Raw genomic sequence first — 13,046 nt, forward strand, 5'->3', positions numbered from 1 at the left:
CCCCTCCGTTTTGGAGGAACGGGAGCGATTTTCCCATTTTGTTTCCCCCCGTTTTTATCGTATGCATGCACTCTTATTTGTGTTATAGTTTAGGGGGTGCGTGTTGCTTGCGTTTCTCTTTTTAAAAATACGCTTGTACGGATCTCAGAGAGGAAGGGAGGCGGGTAAAGAGAAAGAACATCAGTGATGAGAGAGAACCGTGCATCGGCTGCCTCCTGCACGCCCCGCGCTGGCGATCGGGCCCGCCACCCGGGCCTGTGCCCCGACCGGGAATCCAACCGCGACCTCCTGGTTCACGGGAACTCATCACCCGAGCGGGTTTGCATATTTTTCACATTTTACGAATTTCTGCAGCAGGAACCTAGGTCCGCGCACCTAGCGCGGCGGGGTCGTTGCATTCTTAAACCCTCTTGGTGGCTGCGCTCGGTGCCTCCAGGATATGAGTGAATGCGACAGGAACCGCAGGGGAGTCCAAAGGGCTGCGCCTCCCGGTGGCTCAGCCTTATTTCAGACCTGCGACATCTTGGAGGAGGAGGAGGGGAGGGAAATGGTGCCGCCCAGGCCGCTGCGGTCTTTGCATTTCGGAGGCGCGCTCCTCTGCAACAATAGACGAGCAGCAGATTGGTTGGGAATAGGGATATTTTTGAAACTTATCGAGGTTGCTCAGGCCGTTTGCTGAAGTGAGAATGGATGTTGACGTGATTGCAGCCCGGAAAGTACAAAGCAGCGATTGTCCTGTTTCGGGCAGTTCCTCTAAGCCTCTGCTAAGGCATCTCACGTGCTCAGTGGCCACGTGGGGCCGGTGCCAGCGGCAGGGGGGGCGGGGGGAGGGGGGCTGCGCTGATGTCACCCCCCCTAAACCAGGGCATCGGATTCCCACTCCAGCATTTTTAAAGGAGGGCAGAGATTCGGAGGTTATTTGTTTAATTTAAGGTTCGGTCGCCTAATGGAAAGAATGGTGGACGAAAAGCGGCCACATGGTGAACCTGACCAGCTCAAGGGAGGCCCGCGTGGTGGCCTTACAAACTCAGACCTAAACCAACCACAAAGGACGGTCGGAAATGAAAGCTTTTTAACAAAAAGCTGTTCACGGCCCTAGGGATAGAGCGTTGGCCTGCGGACTGAAGGGTCCAAGGTTCCATTCCGGTCAAGGGCACATGCCCGGGTTGCAGGCTCAGTCCCCAGTAGGGGGGTGCAGGAGGCAGCCAATCCATGGTTCTCTCTCATCGATGTTTCTAACTCTTTATACCTCTCCCTTCCTCTCTGAAAAAAATCAATAAAATATATAAGAAAATAAAAATAAAGCAACAACTTGTAATGTTTTTGTTTTCTCCAATATTCTTTCCACATTGTGAACACGAGTTATAGACTCTTCCTTTAAAAATTTAAAACCCTCCTTTTCAAGATTATTTTATTGAAAACATTGCTCCATTAGTAAAAAAAAAAAAATATCTAGCTGTCAGCATCAATTCTTAATTCACTTCAGTTTTCATTACACTTCATTCATGTATTACTTTGTCTTGATTTTCAATGCTTAGCACTAGTCTTTTTTCCCCAGAAATTTCCTATTCTTGAGTTTTTATATTGTCTCACCTTTCAGTGATCAGGAAGCTATCTCTGCAACTTTTGCAAAAAATATTCGTAGCTATTATATGTTCTGGAATCTTGCATATTTTAAGATATTCTTCTGTTGCTTTTACACATAAGCCAATAATTAAGTAGGCATAAAACTTGCAAAAATCAAACTTGTTTCTCATAAACTTATGTAGAAATTTACCTGTGGTCTTAAAAAAGTTCCTGTTCAATGTAAGAATATAAGGATAATCTAAAATATATATACATATATATCATCGATGTTTCTCTCTCTCTTTCTCCCTTCCTCTCTGAAATCAATAAAAATATATTTTTTTTAAAAAGCCATTCATGGCGATATTTCCCCCCGACAAAGGTCAGTCTCCACCATAGCCTGTCATCTCTTTGCATCCAGGATAACATACCTGACAAACAGGCCTTTGCAAGAACAAAGTCATCTCCCCATTTTCTCGCCCCTCAAAGCACAGGCACTGCTCTGCGGAGACCACAAATCCCCTTGTTTATTTCGTTAATTGTTGACTGTTAACTAACCTGTATTCACCTAAATAAAAGAAGTACAGGTGTCATTCATTTTATTTTTTATCCAATCCCAGAGGTTTCCCTCTTTGCTTTCACTCGCCTCCCTCATCTATCACCAGTGGATTTCATGTAACCCACTTATGTCTTCTCTTTTGATTGAAATGTAGAAAATAAGATGCAAAGCTGCTATTTTCTGGAGCATTTTCTCAATCCCTTGAGATTGTGCTTCCTGGCAGTTGTCAGGCTCAAGTAAACTCACGACAGTTCTCTACACTTTGAATGTTTCTTAGATTGACAGAATGTTATTTTGGATTCGATACAGTTTCCTGGCCAGGTTAGTCACGGGTTAGTGGGGTAATCTTGAGATTTCTGAATCTTCATTTTCTTAGTTTGTAAAGTCAGGTAATGTCACCTGCCTCTGGTTGGTTTTCAGAAGATGGAGAAAGATGTTTGAAATGTCCCCCCCATTCCTGACTCAGGGAAGCGCCATTAGTGCTGGCCCTGAGCGTAGCTATTGGCGCTGAGATCACTGTCCTGCAGCCTCAGGAGTCCCTGCAGAGCACAGCTGCGGGAAGCATGGAGTAGCCCTTTCTTCCTTTGGGAACCACAATCCTGTTGTCAAAAACCTTGAGAAAACTCATTTTTGGTGGAGGACATTGTAACTACTATCATTTTAATAAATCTGAATTGTTGGAAGTATTACATATGTCCCATTTTGTCCTCTCTATCATTTTAGACAGATGAAGAAATCTTTTGTGTGTTTTTTTTGTTTGTTTGTTTTTCAAAATTCCTTTTCCATTTAAGTGGCCAGGCTTGGATCATTAGCTTGGGCAACCGACTTAAGATTTTAGTTTCACTTTTGTAAAATGATATAATAAAGGTAGAGTTTAGTGCGGTCTCTGGCACATAGTAATTGATGAATGCTGAAGATTGTTTATGAATATAATTTACTTTATATTTCCTTTAGCAATGAAAACTTTACTTCACGCCCTGGGCTGTTCGGCTCAGTTGGTTGAGCGTCCAGGTTGCTGGTTGATTCCAGGTTAGGGCCCACAGGGCTGCAGGCTTGACCCCTAGTGGGGGGCGTGCGGGAGGCAGCCCATGGATGCTTCTCTCATCAATGTTTCTGTCTCTCCGTCTCCCTGCCTCTCTGTCTAAAATCAATAAAAACATTAAGAAAGTGTGGGTGTTTTTTTTTAAGGTTTAATTATCAGTAGTTTTGTGCTCTGATTAAAAGTACTTAATTGTGCCCTGGCCAGGTGGCTCGGTTGGAGCATCTTTTCAAGTAGAAAAGTTTGTTTTAACTTGTTAAGTTCACACAGTAGCCCTTGGGACTGACTTCTAGCAAATACTGAGTCAGAGTCTGATTTTGCTGATCTGTTTGCCAGTCTGTTACCATGTGTCATGTCCCTTTATCATAGTTACTATATGGAACTCTATCTGGAAATAAGTTAATGTAACAAATTGTCTTATGAAACTAAATCCAGAGGTTTAATCCTTTTTTAAAAAAAGATTGATGTTAGAGAAAGGAAGGGGGAGCGAGGGAAACATTGATTTGTTGCTCCACCCGTGCCTGTGCCCTGACTGGATATTGAACCCCAACCTTAGGAGTATTGGGATGACTCCTAACCAGCTGAGCTGCCCCGCCAGGGCCAGAACTTTTATCTTCTTGCTAAAATTCAAAGTAACTAAGCAATCTTTAAAGTTGCTAACTGTATTCAACATTCAGCAACAACACACTCTCCACCCCATAAGAACAACTATAAAATTGGATAGTAATGGACCTAAGTTTCAGCTTCTACTGGGTTTTGTTACCATTTTTGTCATTTTACACAAATTCTGGCTTAGCAAATTGTATTTCTCTGTTTACTCCACACACTTGCCATGTTCATTTCTGAGGTGCCTTCTGTTTTGATGGGAACGACTTCACTTCGGCGTTTAGAGCAGCGGTTCTCAACCTGTGGGTCGAGACCCCTTTGGCGGTCGAACGACCCTTTCACAGGGGTCGCCTAAGACCATCCTGCATATCAGATATTTACATGACGATTCATAACAGTAGCAACATGACAGTCATGAAGTAGCAACGAAAATAATTGTATGGTTGGGTCACAGCACGAGGAACTGTATTTAAAGGGCCAGAAGGTTGAGAACCACTGGTTTAGAGGCAGGAGAGGGATGGAGCCACATGCTCTGGACTCAGCTGCCTTCTGTGAGCCCCCATCCACCACTTCCTAGTGGTGACCTTGGTCGCTTTTCTCTGTAAAATGGGGATGACAATCGACATGTCTTAGTGCTACTGTGAGGGTTAAATAAGCTAAGAAATGCTGTTTAGGCAGCGTCATGGCACGCAGCGCCGAAAACTTACAGAGTGCTCACCTTCGCCCCCAAGCATCCGTGTCTTCGTGTCAGTTCTATCCTAAGTCTTCCACGTCTCCTCTAGTCTTGCCGTGATATTTAGGAATTCCTCATTTTCTGCCTAAAGAGGGCCAAGCAAAACCCTGAGCACAGTGAGGGTGGACTATGTCGCGTGTTCTTTCCCCACACTTAGTTGCCCAGTGATGAATACCCAGGAAAGGTAGTTTGTTAGAAAAACAGGGCATTCTTCAGATTAATGTGCAAGGTCCACTTTGACTTATATGTTCCTGTTGAAACGGCCAGAATTGTACAGGCCTTAGTGTGGTAGCCTTTGTTGTAGAGGGCTAGGGCTGGCAAGAGATACTGAGTGGTTAAGCTGGTTTGGAGGGTTAGAGAAGAAAAGAAGGCGCCCTGGCCATAGTAACCTGTTGGACAGTCAGCCATGCGTGGGACCTGGGTTTGTGGGGGGCGTGTGCTGGTTTAATCGTGGCTTTGTTTCTCGCAGTGGTCACATTGGGGGTGCCTTGTCTTTGGAGCGTTCAGGGGCTTGCTTGCCAGAGGCCACCCCAGGACTAAGTGTCGGAGCCTTGGCTTTCTTAGCTCTGTCTCCCGGTCAGTCCGGGTCCCTGGGGGTCGTAGTGACTTCAGGTGTCTTAGTGAGCACAGCTCCTTGGCTGTATCAGTCACAAGTGCTCTATGGCATGTTTTACACGAGGCACCGCTAACAAGTGCTCACTTCATCGCAGCTCTAACCAAGTGCTGTTCTTAGGTCTGTTTTACCTGGAAGAGTGAGGCCCAGGTGACTGCCCTGCCTGTGGCCCTGCTGTAGGGGAGGAGCGGACACACAGACCAGCCTGGGCTCCTCCTACACCAACACCGTCACACGGGTGGATCGTTAATTGGCGACTTAAATGCGATGAGTGTCCTGTTTGGTTTTAAGGGTTGACTCAGTGACGATTAAGGCTTATTTTTTAAATTTTAAATTCTCAAATGCTGGTTCTCTCCCCTCCCCACTTGAGACTGCCAGTCAGTGTTTACCATCCAGGAAACAGAATCTGTGGCTCTTCAGTAACGAAAGCCCCTGGCAGTGGTGGCCTCGCTCCTGCTCCTGTTCCATGTCGTTTGTGGGTGAGAGGGAGGGCTGGCTCTGCTTGTAATGACTCGGGAGACCGCGGATGGGCCATCTCCATCTCGGCAGGGGCTGGTCCTGGTGCCCAGGGGGCAGGAAGCTCCTGCCCAGAAGCGTCACGCTGTCCACAGCGCCTGGACCAGAACAGTTCCCAGGACCCTGACAGTCACAGGAGCCCCAGAAGCTGCAATGTTTTGGGAACAGGATGAGTGACCGCCACCGCATTTACGCTTCTTTGGGTTCTCATTTCATTAATGAAAATGTTTCCTTTCTTGTAGGAAGGAAGAAACAAAAGCTTGCCAAGGAGAGAGCTGGACTGTCCAAGGTAAGACGTCGATTGCCTGGTTCTTAGATTACACAGGGGTGGGCAAAAGTAGGTTTACAGTTGTGAGCACACAAAACACATTCTGTTCTCATCGTTTAGTAAGTAATTATTGTATTTTCTTACGAACAACTGTAAATTGCCCACCCCTATATTCTATACTTTATAGAAATAATTATTTAAAACTCCAGGTATATTGATAACAATTACATAAAAATCTATAATGGTGATAAAAAATTATAATGTGCATATTTTATGGTAGTGATATTTGCATTCCTTTTTTACTTCAGGTTTGACTCAGCTTTCTAAGAATTGTTCAAAAACCAATTTGGTCAATAAGTTGTTTTTGTGTGTGTGTTTTTACATTCATGTCACTGTAGATACTAAACTAATCTTTGCGAGTGCTATTGAGTAAATTTCCATTTTTGGTTTTATTTTTGGTTGCATGACTTTCTGTGTATAGGTCATGTCCCGGGGCGTAATTTTGTTATCAGTTAGTAAATATTCTCCTTCCAAACAGTTACCTGACCTGAAAGATGCCGAGGCTGTTCAGAAATTCTTCCTTGAAGAAATCCAGCTGGGGGAAGAGTTACTCGCTCAAGGTAAGAGTCGTAAAACACAAGGTTCAACCGATAAATGTGAAGATCTCCGTGGCTTTATTGAGCGATTTGTGAATGGGGCAGCATCCCCTCTGGCACCTACAAGGAAGGCACTCACTCCCTCCACAGGGTTGATCAAAATGGAAGATTTTTGTGGGAAGCAGGGAGCTATTGGTGAAAGAAAAGAAGGGATTATATTGGGGACATCTTTTTTTTTGCGGGGAGAGGGTATCATGTAGATTGCCTTTTCTTTCTATGAGAGATGGAGAAGGGCTCTTCAGGTATATTGATTACAATTACATAAAAATCTATAGTGGTGATAAAAAAATTATAATGTGCATATTTTATGGTAGTGATATTCAGGTATATTGATAACAATTACATAAAAATCTATAATGGTGATAAAAAATTATAATGTGCATATTTTATGGTAGTGATATTTGCATTCCTTTTTTACTTCAGGTTTGACTCAGCTTTCTAAGAATTGTTCAAAAACCAATTTGGTCAATAAGTTGATTTTTGTGTGTTTTTTTTTACATTCGTGTCAATGTAGATACTAAACTAATCTTTTCGAGTGCTATTGAGTAAATTTCCATTTTTGGTTTTATTTTTGGTTGCATGACTTTCTGTGTATAGGTCATGTCCCGGGGCGTAATTTTGTTATCAGTTAGTAAATATTCTCCTTCCAAACAGTTACCTGACCTTAAAGATGCCGAGGCTGTTCAGAAGTTCTTCCTTGAAGAAATCCAGCTGGGGGAAGAGTTACTCGCTCAAGGTAAGAGTCGCAAAACACAAGTTCAACCAAGTAAATGTGAAGATCTCCATGGCTTTACTGAGCGATTTGTGAATGGGGCAGCATCCCCTCTGGCACCTACAAGGAGGGCACTCTCTCCACGGGGTGGATCAAAATGGAAGATTTTTGTGGGAAGCAGGAAGCTATTGGTGAAAGAAAAGAAGGGATTCTATTGGGGACATCTTTTCTTTTGGGGGGAGAGGGTATCATGTAGATTGCCTTTTCTTTCTATGAGGGATGGAGAAGGGCCTATGACTCTTGACAGGAAAATTCCAGGCTGGTTCATTAAGATTATGTTTCTCAGAGACATTGGGACTGCAATTAGATCAGGTGTTAAATCTAGATTTAGTATCATGGGCTTTTAGCACAAGTGACACCTTTGTGAGAGATGGAGAAGGGCCTATGACTCGACAGGAAAATTCCAGGCTGGTTCATTAAGGTTGTTTCTCGGAGACAGTGGGACTACAATTAGATCAGGTGTTAAATCTAAGTTTAGTATCATGGGTTTTTAGCACAAGTGACACCTTTGGGGGGTTGATGTTTATTTTTCTTTAAAAGACTAGGAAACTGAGTAGAAGATGCCCTTTGTAGAAGCTTTTACATTTGTTAGGGTGTCTCGCTGCTGGTACTGGGAAGAGGGGTGACCTTATCTCTAGAAACTCTTGATCAATGCAGAAGACAGTGGTTTCCGTCTGTAACCATCTTACCCTCGTTCACTGTGCTTTTCCTGCTCACCTCCCTTGCCTGTCTCCCCCATCTCCATCGCCGTGGTCTTCTGCCGAAGAGGGTGTATAGTATGTAAGCTGGTGGCTTTGGCCCCATTGGTGAGGTTCTCCGTCTCCGGGGCTTCTCAGGTGAACAGGAGGTATGCGTGTCAGTAAGCTTGTTGGTTGTTCTCCCCTACAAACCCTACTGTGCTGCCCGTTTATGAGATTCCAGTGCCTTTCTGTGTTTAGAGACACCAATACCACTGTTGCCTACAGTGTCAGTATCAGTACAGGAGCCTGCTGTGCAGGCTGTGGAACAGGAGGTGTTGCAGGGGCTGCACCATCTAGGTGTGTGAGTGCAATCCGATGTTTGCACAGAGAGGGACTTGCGTAACCGTGTGTTTCTCAGAACTCATCCCCATCATCAGGCCGTGCGTGGCTATATTTCAAGACAAGCTTTTAGACATTTAATAACGTGAGGATTGTGTTATTGGAGACTGGCTCTAGAAATGAATGTTTCTTGTGCATTATCATTGCCCATAATATATTTTGAGTGAGTTTTAAGTCTAGGTGTGTGAGTGCAATCCGATGTTCGCACAGAGAGGGACTTGCGTAACCATGTGTTTCTCAGAACTCGTCCCCATTATCAGGCTGTGCGTGGCTATATTTCAAGACAAGCTTTTAGACATTTAATAACGTGAGGTTTGTGTTATTGGCTCTAGAAATGAATGTTTCTTGTGCATTATCATTGCCCATAATATATTTTGAGTGAGTTTTAAGTTTACTTGATATAAAGATAAGTAATCTTTTTGCCAGGCCAGTGTGGCTCAGTGGTTGGTGCGGCGAGGACTTTAGCGTTGAATTCCGGAGGAAGGCAGAGGCTTTTCGGGTTATGCGTTACTTTTCTGTCCCTCTTCCAGGGGAGTATGAGAAGGGAGTGGACCACCTGACCAACGCGATCGCGGTGTGCGGCCAGCCCCAGCAGTTACTGCAGGTGTTACAGCAAACTCTCCCGCCACCAGTGTTCCAGATGCTTCTGACTAAGCTGCCAACAATCAGTCAGGTAAGGACTTGAAATGTTGTGAAAGAAAGTAGAATTTGAGAATTAAATATGTAGGGACATGAGCATTTAAAAAGGAGCCTAGGGAAGTGTTGCAATCATGAAACTCATCCATATAATGAAAATAGTACTTCAGATAACAGGGCTTGAAATTCCCCTCCCTAATGGAAAAGCATCCAGATGACTGGCTGGGCATACGATCTAGTGATGGTGCCCTAGATGTGGGTCAGGAAGTGTGTCTCTTAGAGTTAAGTCTCAGGCCTCGTATTCAAATCCCAGAATTCAGGCCACTCTCAGCTACTTTGTAAAACTAGTTCTCTGCCTCCTCTTCTGTGAGACCCTGCCTTCGGGCAGTGGCTGGCAGAGAACAGGAGCCAAGATGGCAGAGCCTGGAAGTAGGTCATGGAGACCCTGCACCCCTCTGGCCTGGCTCCTGCCAGGTGGGCTTTGGGGTTGGAGTTATTCGACTCTCGAATAGGGCAAAATACCATGTGTGTTCACGGTGACCCATAGCTCCGGTAATGAAACTGCATTCTGCTCACTTGAGCCCTTCCCAGTGCATCTGCTCTTTGGAATGGCATGGCCATTACACGTGTTAATGTCCACATTTGGTGTGATTAAAAGTTAGTAAAATGTAATCTTCAAACTGATCTTGACTCCACTAGATTGGAAAGGGACTAAGGAAAGACAGGTTCCCAAAGAGGTAAGGGCGAGGGGGAGAAACCCAGGACTTGGTCTTAATGCCTTTTGTTTAGACGGATGTGGTTCCCAGGCTGTATCAGAATCACCTACGTTACGTCATTGGCGCTTGGAAAGCAGCGCAGTGTAGGGCTTTGGGGAAACTGACCCGAGGGTGATGCCTTGAAAATGGGTGAGTTCAGGATGAAGCCTGGATTCCTCTCGATAAAGATGACTTTTTACTCAGTTATTTGTCTCATGTCGTCTGGAAATGCTTTCAAAATGCTAATTTGAGAGCACTGTGTTTCTTCATGCAGTGATTTTGAACATTTCCAGGCCCAAAAGGGAAAGGTTTAGAGCATGGGATGGTCGGTATTCTTAGCACTAATCAGTATTTTTAGTGTACGTAGGAGTAAGAAGAGATCTCGAATGCATTTTGGTTTCAGTTATGTAATTGGCCGACATGTAGCACAATGCGATGGAGTGCCTTCTTTAGTCACTTGAATTTTGTCATGAGACTGACAGTTGTCATCATTATTAGATGCTAATAAAGCGTTGAATGTTGAAGTAAATCTCAGAATGGGTAAACTTTAGCAAGGTTTGTTTCTTTGAAGTCAAAGGGCATTTTTGCTGAACTTAGAAATCTGATTAAATGCTTATACATTGTAAGAGTTAAAATTTTGTTTTTCTTTTTTCAGAGAATTGTAAGTGCTCAGAGCTTGGCTGAGGATGATGTGGAATGAGAAACAAATGTCAACATGATCTCAATTAAAAATATTTTTAAAATCTTGACTTGGAGGATGAGCAGCTCTGGGGGAATAAGGGCAAATATGGTTGCTATGGACTGTCCTACACTGAACTCTACCAGAGTGGATTTTTACTTTGTGTAGATCCATCTGTCTTTTATTTATTTTTCCCAGTGAAGAGTGTATTTTGATAGAGAGCTTTTCATTTTATAAATACACTATGAGTTACCGAAATATCATGGATTTTGTTTATTCCTAAAACATGTAATTAAAATGGGCACATAACATCATATTAATGTACATCCAAAATATCTAGTGCTCAGTTTTGAAAGGCAAAAAAAAAGCAGGGGAAGGCTGAAGAATGCACGTTTTTTAAGCTAGAACATTGGCTGGAAATGGGATTGTGTCTATCAAAGCTGGGTATTAAAGTCTTTGAGATGATTTCTTTGCATTTAATCTCTTAACTATGTGAGATGCGCTGCTGTGCTGTATCAGCTTCCCCCACCGTGTGTATCAGTCTTGAAGTGTGTGGTTTAAGGCAGTGGCTAATGTGCTCTGGATGTTTCCCTGCTGGTCCTGCAGGTACACATGGTTGCAGGTAGCATTGGGCACTAGATCTGTGTGCAACTGACCTGCTGCTGGGCCTTCTGCTCTCCTCATGTGAAGTGAGGGGACTGGTACGCCCATTCAGAGAAGGGTCCCTCTCAGCTTCTAATTCATTTCGTTGTTCAGCATCATGAGATTCAGCCTTCTCCTGAGGAGCAGTCAAGCCTTGCACTTTTTTATTCTTTGAATTTTGCATGCTTGCCTGACTTCGTATTTCTGAAGATTTTTTTTTAAAGGTATAACGTGTTGATTTTCACTGAAATCATGTGCTTTTGTCACTACTCTTGTAAATTAATCTGAAATTTAACCTTTAAGGTACTGAGATGATATGCTTGTAAAAATGTTTCTTTGCTTTTATCTTAATGTACCTCCTTGATCCTTTAATCTGATTCATTTATCTTATGACGAGAATAAGGTGGAGCCTGTGGCTGGAGACTTGCAAAGCCTGGAGGTACTGGACCTCTTGTTTTTGAAACAGTGACATTGTCTGCGGTCACAGATCCAGTGTCAGGCCTGAGCCAGGGCCTGGCGTGTGGAACGGAGTGTGTTTCTCAGGTTGCAGGCTGCCTTCCTTCTGCCTGGACCTCTGGGGGCAGATCCCAGACCTGTTCTATGTGCACTAGGCTTTTTATCTTGTTTTACTTACAAACCTTTCTTTACCGTGAACTTGGGTTTTGTGGTAGTGGAAAGACTCTGAATATGGTTCTAATTTCTGTCTGGAGAGCTGCACAGCCTTGGGCAAGTCACATTTGCATCTCTGAACTTCCATGTTCTCATCTATGAATTTAGAACTAGGTGACTCACCTCTAATGACTTCCAGGTACCTTCCAGGTCTGTGATCCTGAACCTGTAAACAGTGGTGTGTTGTTGTTTTTTAAATTACACCCAGCATGCTTTTTGTGGGGGAGGGGTGACCAGTACAAACATGCTGGTGAGTCAGTTTTACTAATAGGACCCCTGATCCAAAGCAGGGAGTGGTGGTTGGTCAGTGATTGGAAACAGTCTTCCCTCCTGCTCCCTCCCAGACAAGCGTGTTCAGAACAGGGGCCGCCCGAGGGAAGAGAGGACTGAGCACAGGGTCAGAGGGAGCACAGGTGAGGAAAGAGCAGGGACCGACCCACAAAAACAGGACTGGCTGGAGGGCTAAGGGTAGCTTAGACATGGAAGGGTATGAGGGTAAATGTGTGTGTATATATACATACATACACACTAGAGGCCCGGTGCATGAATTCGTGCACAGGTGGGGTTCCTCAGCCTGGCCAGTGACCGCAGGAGGTTGCCTGAGGGAGTGCACTGACCACCAGGGGGCAGCTTCTGTGTTGAGTGTCTGCCCCCTGGTGGTCAGTGTGCATCATAGTGACCGGTCATAAGGGTCACTTAGGCTTTTATGCATATAGAATATATATACACACACACATATATTTCCCTGGACACATCATTGCCAAAGTTTCCTGGAACCTGGCAGCCACGTTGACGCTGGCCGAGTGGTGCTCAGCCCAGGCTTGGAACAGGGATGGCCGCTGCGTGTCCGTGTGCACGCGTGGGCGCTGGGGGGAACCGTTGGCAATGGGAATGAGTGCCCGTGGGCCTGCTGCTTTGGGCAGAGATCTATTGTTTGGTTCCACGGTTTGTACTTAAAGGGAAAGAGCATTTAAAACAGGCCTCCCTGGTGGGTGGTGGCAGTGCGGTTGTAGTGACATAACTAGGACTCCGTTCACACTTAGCCCTGAGTGCGCCTAGTGCAGTGCACACAGCAGGCAGTCTGCCTGCCCTGGCCCCGTTGAGGCAACTGTGGACCAGAGTGTGTGAATGAAATGTTACTGCGAAGAGATTCTGAGATCCTTGGTTACCCTGCAGACATGACATTTCCTTTCTTGTAACATAAATGCAGTGTTCAATTCTGAGATCCTTGGTTACCCTGCAGACATCATGACATTTC

The 13,046-nt window shown here is 44.6% G+C and overlaps 1 protein-coding gene across 1 annotated transcript; it reads left to right on the plus strand.

Moving 5' to 3' along the window:
• The first annotated feature begins 5,786 nt into the window (after positions 1-5,786).
• On the plus strand, positions 5,787-10,942 carry TOMM20 (translocase of outer mitochondrial membrane 20 homolog (yeast)). Its single transcript, XM_005881342.2, has 4 exons — positions 5,787-5,921; positions 7,211-7,292; positions 8,938-9,080; positions 10,454-10,942. The coding sequence occupies exons 1-4, from the start codon at positions 5,802-5,804 to the stop codon at positions 10,496-10,498; spliced, it is 390 nt and encodes a 129-aa protein (XP_005881404.1). The 5' UTR covers positions 5,787-5,801; the 3' UTR covers positions 10,499-10,942.
• Positions 10,943-13,046: the final 2,104 nt, after the last annotated feature.

Source organism: Myotis brandtii, unplaced genomic scaffold (assembly GCF_000412655.1).
Source record: "Myotis brandtii unplaced genomic scaffold, ASM41265v1 scaffold679, whole genome shotgun sequence".
Lineage (NCBI taxonomy): Eukaryota > Metazoa > Chordata > Mammalia > Chiroptera > Vespertilionidae > Myotis > Myotis brandtii.

Bases quoted from the DNA above. Each gene is read 5' to 3' on its own strand.
- TOMM20 (XM_005881342.2), top strand. From the start codon at position 5,802: ATGAGTGACCGCCACCGCATTTACGCTTCTTTGGGTTCTCATTTCATT. The intron at 5,922-7,210 runs GTAAGACGTCGA...CCTTCCAAACAG, and splicing joins AGAGAGCTGGACTGTCCAAG to TTACCTGACCTTAAAGATGC. The intron at 9,081-10,453 runs GTAAGGACTTGA...TTCTTTTTTCAG, and splicing joins AGCTGCCAACAATCAGTCAG to AGAATTGTAAGTGCTCAGAG.